The sequence below is a fragment of the Myotis davidii genome, unplaced genomic scaffold (assembly GCF_000327345.1).
Source record: "Myotis davidii unplaced genomic scaffold, ASM32734v1 scaffold57, whole genome shotgun sequence".
Classification (NCBI taxonomy): domain Eukaryota; kingdom Metazoa; phylum Chordata; class Mammalia; order Chiroptera; family Vespertilionidae; genus Myotis; species Myotis davidii.
Window position 1 is genome coordinate 2,225,967 of NW_006289718.1, and position 15,807 is coordinate 2,241,773.

General features: G+C 40.4%; 1 protein-coding gene across 1 annotated transcript in view; it reads left to right on the forward strand.

Moving 5' to 3' along the window:
• The window catches only part of RORA (RAR related orphan receptor A), a 53,660-nt gene that overhangs the window by 20,386 nt on the left and 17,467 nt on the right, over positions 1–15,807 (forward strand). The window contains 2 exon segments of the mRNA XM_015563006.1: positions 12,988–13,129; positions 15,649–15,807. Of these exon segments, the coding sequence (XP_015418492.1) occupies positions 12,988–13,129; positions 15,649–15,807 (301 nt within the window).

Sequence of the window (15,807 nt, forward strand, 5' to 3'; positions counted from 1 at the left end):
ATCCACTCTGTGCTCACACCTTCCCGGCTAAAGATGACATGGCCTTTCTGGGTGAAGGATATGGAGACAGTAGTCCTCCCACACGTGGAGTTCCACCCAATGGCGACTTTTGTGTACTGCCTGCCACCAGGGTGGACAGGTTCCTAGGTATTAACCACTCTGAGTATCTTCATTCTGCCCAGGAACCTGATCCCCACCCCCTCTGAGTCTGTCAGTAATGCCACATGTGGTTTTATGTAGCAAACTGAAGTGAGTGTCTAAGAATGGAGTCTGGGGGTGAGGGCTACTTCCTATGATTCTGTCAAAGTGAATTGACTCTCTGAGGACCACTGTGTTTACATAGGCATTGACACTGTGTGTTTTCTTTTTACCCCAATGTTTATGACAGAAATAAAAGCAATAGAAAAACAACAGGCAGCTATTATGTCACAGCTTTCACTTCTCTAGATGACCCTTTCAGATCTTGTCCATACCAGTATACGGACTCAATGCCAAAGTGGTGTTTGGTTATCTGTGTTCATCTGTTCAAAGTCGCAGAAACAAACAATTAGAACTTAACTGTATTAACACATTGGGCCTGTGCCCAGCCTGGGACCTATACAATTGTACGTGTTTATATCGGATGCACATACTGTTTACTCTGCAGAATAGTTTCTCTCTGCTTTAACTAATGTTTTTATTTCTAGTTGTGGTGAAGTCAGGAGCCTCTGCTTTTGCCATTGAGGTTAATGATTTACCATGTTCTAACCAGGTGAAGGTGGTTACTTTATGACAAATTGTAAATAATTTATCTCTGTGCTAGTATCATTAGACATAAGGAAAAATTATAATTAGATATATAAATATATAAATAGATATCTAGATATCTAGATATCTAATGAGAAGGGAAAAATGACTCAGTCATTTTCAGAGCTAATCATTTAAATGCAATTTAATGTATTTTAAATTGCATTTAAAATTGAAACCACAAGAAACCAGAGAACCTGGTTAATTACTGAAATGATTTATCATACATTGGCCCAGGTAGGCATTGCCCACGAACAGTCAAAATAGTAGACGTTTTGGTAGCTCTTTCTCTAGTTCCCGGTTATTCCCTGCTCACCCTCTCCTGGTCCCTGGCCTACCTGCAGAGAGATAGTTTGGGGTCATGCTTGTGCTATGACTCAGGAACCAGACTGCCTAGGTTTGAATGTCAGCTCTGCTTTCTCCCAGTTTGAGCAGCTACCCAACCTCTCTGTGCCTGTTTCCCCATCTGTAAAATGAGGATAGCAATTGCAGTTAACTTCATAGAGTTATCACGTGCATTTTGGTAAAGCACTTCAAAAAGTGCCCAGCACATAACAAGCGCTCAGTAGGGATTGGCTGTTGATATCATTCCTGGCCACACTCCCTATGCCTGCATAATGCTGTTCTGGGTAGTCAGATGCTATTTCAGGTTATCTATGGGTCCAGTCCCGATTTTTATGACCATTTGTGATTTGTTATGTAGACTCTGCCAATAAAAACAGCAAACATATGAGCGCCCATCTTGGGACCAGGCGCTTTATAAGTGTTGTAAGGGATCCAGAGACACAGAAGGCCTAATCCTTCCGTCAAGCAGTTTACGGTCTAGTTCAGTGATGGCGAACCTTTTGAGCTCGGCGTGTCAGCATTTTGAAAAACCCTAACTTAACTCTGGTGCCGTGTCACATATAGAAATTTTTTGATATTTGCAACCATAGTCAAACAAAGACTTAAATTTTTGATATTTATTTTATATATTTAAATGCCATTTAACAAAGAAAAATCAACCAATAAAATGAGTTCGCGTGTCACCTCTGACAGGCGTGTCATAGGTTTGCCATCACTGGTCTAGTTGTTAGAGAGGAGGCCAGCATAGGAAAAGCTAAATAGCAAAGCAAGAACTAAATACCAGAGTAAGACCACACTCTGTAATATAACTCGAGGAGACATATCCATGAGGCAGCAAGAGCCTACCGATGGAGATGCCTTGGTTGTATTTTAGGGACAACGTATAACCCAGTTTGACTAGAGCGAGGGGTCACTTTCTGTGCGTAGTGTAAGCTAAGGATAGACAGGTACACCATTCCAAAAATTTTAAGAGCTCCATTATGCTAAGGTTTTTATTTCTAAAGTATTTCACTTGTTCTTTTGAAATAATGAGGAAACAGTGTGCTAGCCCCGCTCAAGCCCTGCATGTTTCATTTCAGAAGAATGTAGAATCCAGGCCTGCAAACTTAGTTCTGTCGGTAAAGACATTTCTGAGCTCTTGGAACAGAATTTAGTCCCGGCCCTGGGTGAACACTAGGAGGGGTGTAGGGTAAGTTGGGGTGGACCTGCCAGGAGCTTGGGCCAGACCATGGAACATGCAGGCAGAGGAAAAGGCCAGAAAGTAAACGAGAGGCTATCGATGTGAGGGTTAAAGTTCACAGAGTGAATAAAAATGCAGACGTGTTTATAGAAAAATGACCATTAGTTGAGGTTTTCTTTTGCAAAATTGTCCTATTTATCATTCAACTTCAGTTCCTAGCTTCATTACATACAGTGGCTGCTTGGATGATGATGATAAAATATTTATCTCAAGATTAAAAAAAAACACCCCACAATTTTTAAATCTGTTTTCTTACTTTTTGGCTCTACAGTTTCTATTTTTAAGATGTATTTTTGTTGATTTCAGAGAGGAAGGGAAGGGGAAAGAGAGACATAGAAATAACAGTGATCAGAGTGAATCAGCTGCTTCCTGCACATCCCACACTGGGGATCAAGCCCGCAACCTGGGCGTGTGCCCTGACCAGGAATTGAACCATGACCTCCTGGCTCATAGGTCGATGCTCAAGCACTGAGCCACACCAGCCAGGCTCTACAATTTCCACTGGAACATTTCAGTTGCTAATGTACAATTGAGTATTGGAATTAGTGAATTGATTTCTGATTACATTTAAAACCCTTTGCTCTTGATAGGTCTTAGACTAGCATTTGCTTATCATAATACATTTAAGATGTCATGCTAAACCTCCTCTTTTACCCAGTAAAGGGAGAATTCGGAATACTTTCTTAGCATTAACAAATATATGACCTGAAATTAACAATAGAAAGATATCTAGATTGTATAATTATACATTACTTATTCCTGAAAAAGCTAAAGCAATTTCTGGAGCTTTTTATGTATTAGGTTAAAAACCAGTGTCCATAAATGTTCCTTTTAGGCCCCAATTGTTTTTAACAGGATTCTAATATTTTAATTTCAGTTGTGAAATGCCACTAGTCTTCAGCCAGTTTTGTCCACTTTCCAGCATTGATGCATTCATGTTCAAACACTTTATTGTACTGTTTTATAACAGCTGGGCTGCACTATTAGAGCTAAACATTTAAAATGAGGATTGGACTTGGCTATTATTGCATACTGTGACATCAGAATTTCAGTTCTGCTATATACAGGTGATAAAAAAAAATTTTTTCTTAGCTCAGTCTTCCAGTCCTGTGATGAAATGCACAAGTGGTAGGATGTGTCAAAACCCCAATTTACATAAAGATGATTTGGATTTTTTTTTCTTTGTTTAGGTCTTAATCATGTATCAGTAATTGAGTCCTTTCCTCAACTTATAAAAAACGCTGGATTTGTGGCCTTGTTATAGGTAGGGCTCTAACTTAGTGTCTGGCTCAGACTACGGCCCCTCATGCCTGCTTATGAATCACTGTTGTTGAATGTGTTGCTTGGACTGGATCTGAGTATAGAAGATCACCATATGGCAAAGCAGACATCTACACTTACCAAATATGACACATGAGGTCAGCTTTAATCAGAGATCATTTGTACTTACAGTTCTACAAGGAGGCTAGTCATTATTGAATGAGAAATAGTTCAAGAGATCTGTGTTTCTGTGATTTATTGCTGTCAGATGTATGAGTGTAGGACTCACACATGATTGGAGGAAATAACGACAATCTCCCTGTCCCTTCCCCATGATTGGAGGAATTGAACACACCCTCCCTGCCTTGTGATTGAAGGAACTGAACACGCCCTCTTGTCCCTGCCCCAGTGATTGGAGGAAATGAACACTCCCTCGCTGGCCCTACCCTGTGATTGGAGGGAACTACCACAATAAAAGTGTTTTGCTAATGAAGTTGCCTGTTCTTTTCTAAAAAACAAATTTCCTTCTTTATTTACTTTCTTGGAGACTGTTATTCCTGCCGCCCTCCCCCCTTTTAATTTTTTCCTTTCTTCTGTTTCTCTTCCTAATTTTAATCTATGCATGTCCTCTCTTTACCCCTCTATTAAGTTGACAATTATAGTCTTTTTTCCTTTATCCAGATAATTAGATTTCTGCCCTGTTTATCCATTGACAATTATAGTCTTTTTCCTTTATCTATCCAGATAATTAGATTTCTGCCCTGTTTATCCAAAGATATTTCTTCTTTCTCATCCCCACACTTCTGAACATTCTCAGCAGAAAGTTTCCAGGATAAATAAAGTCTTAACATAGTGCATGCCTTTACATACAGGATTCTCCATTCTTCTCAGCCTCAGAAATCCATGAGAGGGAAACATACACCCACTTCAACATTCCCCAAATGCTGGATTTTTACTTGTATTGGAAAATACAATAATTCGGGCAGGCATGCAAGCATTCATAATAAATCATAAAGTTATGAATAAATCTTGGTTGTCAAAAGCAAATGTGTAGCCGCTCCAAAGCGTCTGCCATTAGAATTCAGCAAGGCAGCTGTCAGCTGTTTTCTTGTAATTAAACAGCCAATGAGCAGCTAATTAAGACATATGTGTATACAGAATGGAAGTGGGTATGTTAATGAACTGTAGGAATCAATTCATTAAGTGAAAATTGTCAAAAGACCAAACATCAGATCAGCATTTCAGCCTGTGCCTCACTGAGAAGGAGCCCCAGGCAGGAGGGGAGCCCACTAGGGCAAGACCCCGGAGAACCTCCTTAACCACACTCCCCATTCTGTGTCCAGCCAACCCACACTATGGGGCAAACTATTAGTCACCGCAATAGGAAATGCCATGTATGTTTCAAAGCTTTTTATTAAGTAGATCTGCTTTTTATTAAGTAGAATATATATATATATAATCAATAACCTGTTGAACTTCATACATCTCCCTCACCTTGTATCTGAGCCATTATATGGAACTTTAATTACAGAACTGAAAAGCATTTTTTGTTGGTTTATTTTGTTGTTTATCTGTTTTTTTAGATCTGGCCTACATGTTTGCCTCAAGGCTTTTTTGGTGGTGTAGTTAGAAGTGTATAGCCTTTGGAATAAAATGCCCAGGGTTCAGGAATTCAAATCCTGGCTCCACCCCTTAGCAGCTGTATGATTTTGGACACATGTCTTAACCTCTCTGCACTTTAATTTTCTTAATTGTAAAACAGATATAAAAATACTTACTTTGCAGAGTTGTTGTGACTTGCAAATTAACAGTGTTTGCCAAGAATCCCACATGGTGCCTGATACGTAATAGGTGCTCAGCATCTGATTGTCACTACTGTTTTTATCCCTACCATCATTTTTTCCCTCTAGACATGTACTCAGCAAGTATTTGTTTATTTCTCTAAGTCCCAGGTTAGCTGTTGGAAACAAACAAACAACAAGGCAGTCAGTGAGGGTGGCAGATTAGGAATACAGTGAATTAAGGGGATACCTACAGCGCTATAAGGATACATATGGGAGGGGCTCTTCCAACAGCCTTGGGAGAGGCAAGGTCAGAGAAAGTGAATCCAGAGGAGAAGAGAGCTTTCCAGGAAGTATGCACTCGTGTGTGTGTGCGTGTGTGTGCGTGTGTGTGTGTGTGTGTCCTTTGAGGAACTATGAACACAGTAGTTTAGGGTTGGCCAAAGTGTGGTTTTTGAGAAGAGGATTGACTATAGGAGATAGTTGCCTGGACAGGTGGTCATAGCCTGGTCATCAGTAGGGAGCCATGGAGGGCTCATAAGCAGGGAAGTGACTTGATGAGGTTCACCGTTTTTAGGAAGAGATCTTAAGTGACTGCAAAAATGAATGGGAAGGAGTAAACAGAGAGACCAGTTGGGAGGCAGTATAATAACCAATTAAGGGGAAAATAGGTAAGGAAACTTGAGAAAATTGCAATAACAACAGATAGAAGTAGTTAAATTGAGAAATATGAAGATGGCAAGAAATAGCCTAATTTGGTGACTGTGTGGACGTGAGTGTGGAGGAAGCAGGGATGAAATGATGACTATTTTTCTGCCATGAGTAACTGGGGTGAAGGTGGTGCCCTTCACTGAACAAGCAAGAAAACACGGGAAGAGACAAGGCTGGGAAAGGGGGAGAGGATCGGGATATATTCTGTCCTGGAAGGAAGATAAAACTATTCACCTAGAGATTCTGGAAAAGGGGGAGGCTGGAGCTATGAAAGCCAGCCCACCACTTTGGGTAAATTCCTATCCGGAGTAGGGAGGACCATTCAGACAGCCTGATGGGAAGCTGGGGACCAGCAAGGGCTAGGCTCAATCCAGTCATGTGCTGGTCAGTTTTTAACAGCCAGCTCTCTGTAAAACAGTGTCTGTGTGTCTGTACATAACTGTAGTATATTTCACCAATGTAATTTCACACAATTTACAAAGAGTAAAATCTACACTACTCTTTATTTATGAACTTCATACAAATGATTCCCACTGAATGGTCTCACTTATTTTTGCTGAACTCTTACATCCACACCGGTAGTTGCAGTTGGCGAAAGACTGGAGTGCCAACACGAATGTTGGTTGATTTATTTTATTTACATTAATGAATAAGAGGAAAGTGAAACAAGGATGACATTTTGGAACTTCATTCATTCATCCGTGATGACGTGAGCAACTTCTTCACTGAATCAGATAATAGCTTTTAAGGACTTAAAACTTGTTTCCTCAATTTTTGTGCACTATTTAAAATGTGATGGCTGCAGACACAACAGACTTTTACATTTAACCCACATTGTTATCATATTCTTTGCCACGTTTCAAAACTCGCTAGTAAGCAAAACAATACATCAAGCCAGATTTGAGCATTTGCCAATTGCTCTGGTATAAATATTACCACCATGAGGTCAATGGTAAGCCTCCCAACATGTAATCTCACTGACTACAGAGCAGGGAAGCAATGCACAGTAACACACCATCATGTAGTATCGCCACCATTCAGATAGCATTGATGTAAATAGCCTCCAGAACATGGATAATCGCAAAATAATAATTTTTTAAAAAGTTGATTTATAATAATGATTATGTTTAACAACCGGCTCATAAAATTTTAACATTATGCTCTTGCAACCTGGTATGAGCCTTTTCCCACACACCTTGCCTCTGTCCTGGTCTTGGAGAGCTCCACTGTAGTGGGATTGATGAACAGTGCCATATTGTTTAAAAAAAAAAAAAGTAATAGAGTTCTCCAGAGAATGAAATAAAGGGCCAAAACTGGAAAGAAAACTCAATGAGAAGCACTTAGAAAGCTAGGTGAAATGAATGAGGAAGCACTCTCCAGTGGAAATGGAGACAGAAAGTTGATGTGCAGGGAGGCTGTGCGTGAGCAAATCAAGGCTGCGTGACATTAATTTTATTAGCCCAACACATGGAGCCATACTGAAGTGAGTGGGCACTGCACTAAGATTTAGGACACTAGAGTCTGAATCCCAGCACTGACTCTTACCTGTTGTGGGACAACCTTGAACAAGTCACTTACCATTCTGAGCCTCATTTTTGTTATCTGCAAAATCAGAAAACTAGAGTAGATCTGCGTTCTGCAAAAAGTAATACAGCAGATCTTCTAGGAAGCTTTGTTAAAATATTTACCATTCAAAATTGACATTTCTGGGTCATAAGGCAGTTCCGTTTTTAATTTGTTGAGGAAACTCCATACTGCTTTCCACGGTGGCTGCACCAATCTACATTTCCACCAGCAGTGCACAGAGTCCCCATTTCTCCACATCCTTGCCAGCATTTTTTTGTTGACTTATTGATGACAGCCATTCTGACAGGCGTGAGATGATATCTCAGTGTGGTCTTACTTTGCATTTTTCTGATGGTTAGTGATATTGAGCATTTTTGCATGTCTCTTGGCCATCTGTATGTCTTCTTTGGAGAAGTGTCCATTCAAGTCCTTTGTCCATTTTTAATTGGATTGCTGGGGGGGCCGGGGGTTATTTGGTGTTAAGTTTTATAAGTTCTTTATAAATTTTGGATATTAACCCCTTATCAGATGTATCATTAGCAAATATATTCTCCCATTTAGTGGGCTGTCTTTTCATCTTGTTTATGGTTACCTTTGCTGTACAAAATCATTCTAGTTTGGTGTAGTCCAATTTTTTTATATTTTTATTGATTGATTTGAGAGAGAGAAACATCAATTTGTTGTTCCACCTATTTATGCATTCATTGGTTGATTCTTTTATGTGCCTGACCAGGGGATTGAACCTGCAGCTTTGGCATATCAGGACAATGCTCTAACCACCTGAGCTACCCGGCCAGGCCATTTGTGGGGTTTTTCACATGATTTCACTTGTATGTTCCATCTAATGTACAGGATAAACTAACAAACAAAAGAGAAACAGACATAAATACAGAAAACAGACTGACAGCTGTCAGCAGAGAGTGGGGTGAAGGGATCAAGCAAAAAAAAAAAAGGATACTTAATAGACAAAGTATGGTGATTACCAGAGGGATAGGGAGTTGGGGAGGTAGGAGAAGGCAAAGAGTGGGTAAGTAGTGATGGAGGGAGACTTGACTTGGGATGGTGAACACACAATACATTATATAGATGATGTACTTCTGAAACCTATATAATTTTATTAACCAGTATCACCCCAGTACATTCAATTTTAAAAGTTTTTAATTGACATTTCTGCTCTTTAGACCTACAAAAATGACAATTTCATATTGTTTAAAGTAATATGTATGCCTGGACTACATCTCCAAAAGTTCTGGTTCAGTAGAGCTAAGGTCTATTTGTTTAGAAGCTCCATGGTGATTCCATGGCTTTTTGAGAACTACTATACTGACCATTTCTCAACTCCCTCTAAAGGCCTGTTTTCTAATTTACTCTTTGCAATAAATGCATGTTAGTTTGCTGCCACTAGGTGGGAGTAATGTGCCACCGTCACACCAAGGAGCTGTGTTACCTTGAAATTCATCATGGTGGCTCTCTGCTCAAGCTCAATATGTTTATAATGGAACATCTCCATGTATTTTAATATCTGTAAAGAATGAAATTTTAAGAAAAGGCTAATGAAATAATTCATTAGCTCATCTTTTAGAAATAAAACTCCAAAATCATGTGCTTAATATCTTTCCCAACTAACTCACAGCTTCAGCACTTTTTTTGTTCTTTCTACATATTTCCTCCATTCCACCCAAAACTCCATGCACTGGCTTGTATTGTCCCTGTTCTCTGTGTGGCCTCAAACTCCCCAACCCCTAGAACTAATGTCTCAGCTCACTCATTTCTCAGTGAAACCCTCTCCAGAATTTCCCCCCAATCAGTCAAGATCCTGCTTCTACATTTATGAACATATATCTACGTTTAAGTAGAAAGCCACCTACCGTCTTTCCACCCTTCTCTTCCTTCTCACTCTTCTAATCTTTCTCCCTCTTACATGTTCATTAGCTTTACGTATTTTATTAGTTTAACTTCTTAAATCCCTAAACCTCTGAGAAACCTCAAAGAATGCTGAAAAGAAGAGTTGAAGGTGGGGAAAAAGAAGGAAGACCAAGTTCTCATTCTGTCTGACATGCAAAGTTGGGTGTTTATCTGTGTCACAGAGGTTAACCTTTTTCTTCTCTCCTTTCAGGGCTCATACTTTATAATCCCACTTGACCCTTCCTATCTAGTATTTTATAGCTCTCCTTGTGACCATGACTGTTGACTTAGTCCAAAAGAAAGATCTCTTCTGTAGTTCCTAGTTCTGCTACTCTAGGCACTTGCTTAACTCGCTTAGTGAACAATAAATGGTGCTGTGAAGAGCAGGGTGTCTATTTGCTCACTTGCTGTCCCTAGCTCTTCCTCCTCCTCCTCCTCCTCCTCCTCCTCCATCTTCTTCATGCCCTCTCAGAGTTACCTTATAGCAGAGCAAACTGGTGGTTATATATGGCTTCTGTGCTAACATTCTGGAACTTTATTAGTGGTGGTCGATGTTAACTTGAGTTTAATACATGAAAACAAAAAAGTAGCATCCGTTTTGTTAATGACTCAGTCATTATTCAATTAGAGCTATATCTAATTCTAGGTTTCAGGTTTTTTGAAGAAAGCAGAGAAATTGGATATGACCCTGAGAAAAAATACTAAAGGTAGAAAAGACCCTAGAAAGAAAGGTGGCAGATGCTATGATTTGGTGTACAGACTAAATATTGATTGTTAGCTTGGCAACCGACAACTACTTAGACATTCTCCATATTTAGTGGTCATAGAATAAAATGGAACAAGCAAAATTGTCAAGCAAGCAAAATTCAGCCTCAACGAAAGGAAAAGCAAATAATTCCTGACCCTAGACATTTGCAGTCATAGATTCAGACACAGAGGGTCTGCATGGTGGTACAATCTCCAAAAAAAATACCTTTTAGCTTTGACAGAGATTGCGTCTCAGACTAAACCGAATACCTAGACAGCTGGCCTCTTGGTATCTCTTTCTAAGGATTATCTGCTTCTGTTGCCATTTATATTTTCTTGAATTCTCACCATTAAGCCCCAAAGAAAGCTTTCCTTCTTCTCACTTCCTCTTCACAGAGGAAATAAAAAACAACCCACAGCTTTGGATATTTTGAGAAAAGAGAAATTGCTTCACAGAAGAGGCCAGACTTGATATAAGGAAGGTTTAAAGTACAACAGAGACAAGCCTTGCCCACGTTGAGGTTAGTGAGCAGCTTGGCAGAGAGGAGATGAGTTGTCAGCGCCCTGCTCCCTCCCTCTCATCCCAAGTTGGCTTCCAAAAGGAAGGAACTGAGTTCATATCACCGTATCCATTGACTTAAGCCACATAGTCCCCCAGCCATCACAAAAGGAAGCAGGTGTACTAGACTATTTTTCCCCAGTGCCTCACATACCTTCCACCTGCACATTATAGAAAATTCAGAAAGCACAGATAAGCAGAAAGAAAATGAAAATCACCTGTGGCCTCACCAACCAGTGCCAAATCTTTTCATTTGGGGGCATAATTTTCCAGTTTCTTCTATATTAAATATATGGATTCTTTTTTAAAAAAAATTGGATTATATTGTCTTTAATCTTTAGCTGTTCTTTTAAATTTAGCAGTATATTTTAATACCTTTTTGTGTCATTAATTATATTTCTGAAATTCCATTTTTAATGGTTGCTGAATGTGTGGATATCCAATGGTACTTCCAATTCATTAATGTTGGACATTTAGCATCCTTCTAAATTTTTTATATTACAGATAGTGCTGTGATGGACATCCTTGCAGATAAATATTTGTACTGTTCTTAACATCCTTTTAGAATATACTCCCTAGCCCTAACTGGTTTGGTTCAGTGGATACAGCATTGGCCTGCAGACTGAAGGGTCCCAGGTTCGATTCTGGTCAAGGACATGTACCTTGATTGCAGGAGGCAGCTGATCGATGTTTCTAACTCTCTATCCCTCTCCCTTCCTCTCTGTAAAAAAAAATCAATAAAATACAAATTTTTTAAAAAAAGAATATACTCCCTAAAAAAGCAATTATTGGTTCAAGAGAGAGGTCATTTTTAAGGATTATGATACAACTGCTAAGTTGCCGTTCAGAAAAATCTTTAGGTGAGAGAGTATATCCTTTCCAACCTGCCCACCACTCTGCCAGTTCTTCAGGATTTATCTCTCCCCTCCAGTGGCACTAACCCCACTAGTGTCCCCTTGGTTGGCATCATCTATCTTCACCTTTAAAGATCTGAGGATGATAATACTCTTGTACATTTCATGGCTTTGCTTCATAGAATTAACTCTGGTTCCTGCTCTTTCTTCAGAGCACTTCAAACCCACTGAGAGATAACTCAACAATAAAAAGATAACCCCAAACCACCCATATCATTGGATATTAAGAACTGTGCTTCTAAATAACATATGGATTAAAGAACTCTATTTAAAATTAAGGCATGTTTTCAATGGAATGATAATGAAAATACTACATGGCAAAACTTGTGGGTTGCTACTAAAACATAACTAAAAGGAAACTTTGTAGCTTTTAAGAATAAATACTGAAAATTAATGAGCTATTAAGGATCCAACTCAAGAACTTAGCAAAAATTAGTGAGTGAATGAATGAAATCCTTGAAGTCAGCAGTTCCCTATGTGTTTTTGTTCACCCTCTCTTCTCCAACACATTGCTTAACAAATAAGTGGAACTTAATGAATATCAGATTGGATTTGTTAAATTGTAAAGGTCATGTGGTATTTTCAAATTGTCAGGGTTGAGTATTCTCAATTTGATTGATCTGCCAAAATAATTCGTCCACGCATCTTTAACTTCTTGGGCCAGTAGATTCTGACTTGGGGAATGCAAGACATCTAAAGCGTGGTGAATTTCAGTGGGTTAGTAGAGATTACCAACCTGTAGGAGGATTGCAGCTTCCCTGGGTTACAGTAAGGATGCATTTTTCCCTGTCTCTGGACATCCAGAGAAGTGTTTTGTGTTTACTCTACTAAAATATATATATATAGGAGATAAAGGTTAAATAAAAGTGTCTTTGTGCTGTTACATCAACACATTGCTTTGGCCATCAGAAGCCAGGAACAGGGCCTGGCAACTGTCTGCTGGAGTTCAAGAAAGTTTTGCCTGTGTAAGGGATGGAGGATTGGACTCCGGGGATCAATTTTACTCAAGGAAAAAGAAGTGACTTTAATTTCATTAATGGCCTCCTAGATGATTCCGCTACAAGTTTAATTCTCATTAAATATTAATGCCGCTCAGTTCTTAGTATACTGCCTTTAGTATCATACAGCTCAAACTGACACTAACCTGTTTTATATTTTATAACCGAATCACAGGGCTTTTTCAGGAGAAGTCAGCAAAGCAATGCCACCTACTCCTGTCCTCGTCAGAAGAACTGTTTGATTGATCGAACCAGTAGAAACCGCTGCCAACACTGTCGATTACAGAAATGCCTTGCTGTAGGGATGTCTCGAGATGGTGAGCACCCAGCTTGAATTGTAGGGTGGTGACATGGGGTTATGAGAGTGCCTTCCAAAACCCGGACCCAGATCTGCCAAAATATGCCCTCCCACCCCTGGCGGATTTGTGGGTTTCATGGCAGTTATTTCCTCTTCCATAATCCATCCGCGTCAGCTGGCTGGCTGATGGCATGGTGCTTGGAAAGTGTGGTCCGAACACCTTCGGATTTTTTTATGTTTAAGATATTACAGGTGGATGAATTGATTAAAGGTTATTGTCATCTGAGGGCCTTAATAAACGTACCTCCTACAGGCATTTTCCCCAGAAGGAAACGCACAGGTGAGAGCCAATTGTTACATGCTTTACACTAGTGAATTTATTGGGTTGAATTGGCTTTTATGCCAACTGCATATTTTGAATCACATGCCAAAGTCAAATATTTGTACATGCAGAATGTGTGAAAATAATGCAAAATGTGGCTCGATGACAAATGTTCTTTTCATTAAAAGAAGCTATTTTAAGAAATAGAGACCATCTACCACTCAGTTGCAGAACATTTCACGTTCTTCCTGGAAAACTATCTTAAGTGCACTGAATAATCAACACCAGATTTCAAGGCAGTTATTCTTATATAAGGAAACTGGGCAGAAAGTACAGCGGGTACATTTTTCAGGACTTTTCCGAGTACACCGGCTGGCTCTCTTAAGAGATCCCTTTGAAGGAAACATCGCTTCCAGCCTGTGGAAAAGTACTTCAGGATGCTGGGCAGGCCTTCTGAAAGCCTGTCTTCCCATAATCAGAAGTTCTTGGGGTCTGTGGACCTGCCCAGGCACCAGTGGTGATAACCTCCCATAGAGGGGCACAGGGCAGTCTCTTAGAATATATAAAAACAAAAACGAAGTTGTTGCCATCAGAATATGCAAGTCCCAGAACTTACACCGTATTCTCAGAAACTCCTGTGTATGCAGCTCTGCAGATTTCATCCTCAACGTTGGGCTCGTCTTTTAGGAACTTGTACGTTAAAATCACAAGCTGTGTGTGCATTTTCTCAATAGCTGATCTTTTCATTTCACCTACAGGATGGTGTGATTACCGTTGTTAATATCCAGGCAGACGTTAAAACACCATTCAGAGTACACAGAACAAGTTTCACCTATGGTATCAATCCCCTTGGGTGTTCTAGAACACAGATTCTTCCACACAGAAATACTAGTAAAATGCCTTCCGTATGCCTCCCGGAGGTTTTGTATAGAAGTGACAGTGCACGTTGTTGTGGGCTTAGAGTGAATTTGAGTGAGAGCTTATGCAAATTTAGGTCTGACATTCAGAGCCCACATCAGCCTACATGCTATCTAACCAGCCCCACCCAAGTTTGTTCCTTCAGTCCTAGAACCCAGAAATTGACCAGTATCAAGCTCACTCGTTCCCTCTCTGCAAAAGGACAGTGAGTGTTCTCGTTGGTGGGAAAAGAATCCAACAGATGGTGGCCCTGGTTCCCAACTTCATATCCATTTATCCTGCCTCTTTCCCATAGACTCACCGAATTATGATGATGGTTAAGTAGTTGAATTCACCCACCCCATCAGGTATCAATTTAACCACAATTAGGACATTATAATCCCTCTAGCAGAGACTTAATCCACATAGGCAGGGTTGAGCTGAAAAATAAATGGGTTAGTGGGAGAGCTCAGACCAGGAAATCATAGGGTGTTTCCCTCAGCGAGAACACAAATTTGTCTGACAGGGAGGGATCTTACACAGTGTTTGCTCTTTCCAGAATTCTGATACTCTTTTTACTTGAGGCAAAATAAGAACAGTAGAAAAGAGAACACAAATTTGTCTGACGGGGAGGGATCTTACACAGTGTTAGCCCTTTCCAGAATTCTTTTTTTTTTTAAATATATTTTATTGAGAACAGTAGAAAGTGTCATATAAATGTGGGTCCAAGCATTTTACAGGGGCCGCCATGACCCCGTGTAGGGGAGGGGCTTCTTCCGTAGACTCAGAGATGTGACTTGGAGAGTCGCAAAGGCCTCCTCCAGTCTGTTTAGGTCTCTCAGTGAAGCCGCAGGTTCAGCTGTTTGATCGGGAAGGAACTCATTTGAGTGTTCAGAATAGTGGAATGAATGCAAATGGAGGTATGACTGCTTGTGCCTCGATGTACCTCTGAGTCTGTACATTAATCTGAATACCATGAAGAGAGAGAGGTGGTCCAGCCCAGCCCCATGAGTGGGGAGTGAACAAAGCCGCTCAGTCACATACCAGTGGCTCCCACTGAGCAGAGGGTCTTATGACAGCAGGAAACCATGGGTGGTCATTGCCCCAGGTCTCTCCTACCTACTCGTCCTTCATTCCTCTGGGATGTGTCTTTGCTGTTGTGCGTGTGGGGTGGGACTTTTGGATCACATCCTTATTTTGTGGTTTTGTGGGTTTTGATTGAGATTGTCTGAGACTTCAAAGGAACCCCTAAAGCATGCCGGAAAGGAGAGTGAAGAAAAGCACATTGTATATGGTGTGGTTTGGCTTGTGTCTTCCAGCTGTAAAATTTGGCCGAATGTCGAAGAAGCAGAGAGACAGCTTGTATGCAGAAGTGCAGAAACACCGGATGCAGCAGCAGCAGCGAGACCACCAGCAGCAGCCCGGAGAGGCCGAGCCGCTGACTCCAACCTACAACATCTCGGCCAACGGGCTGACGG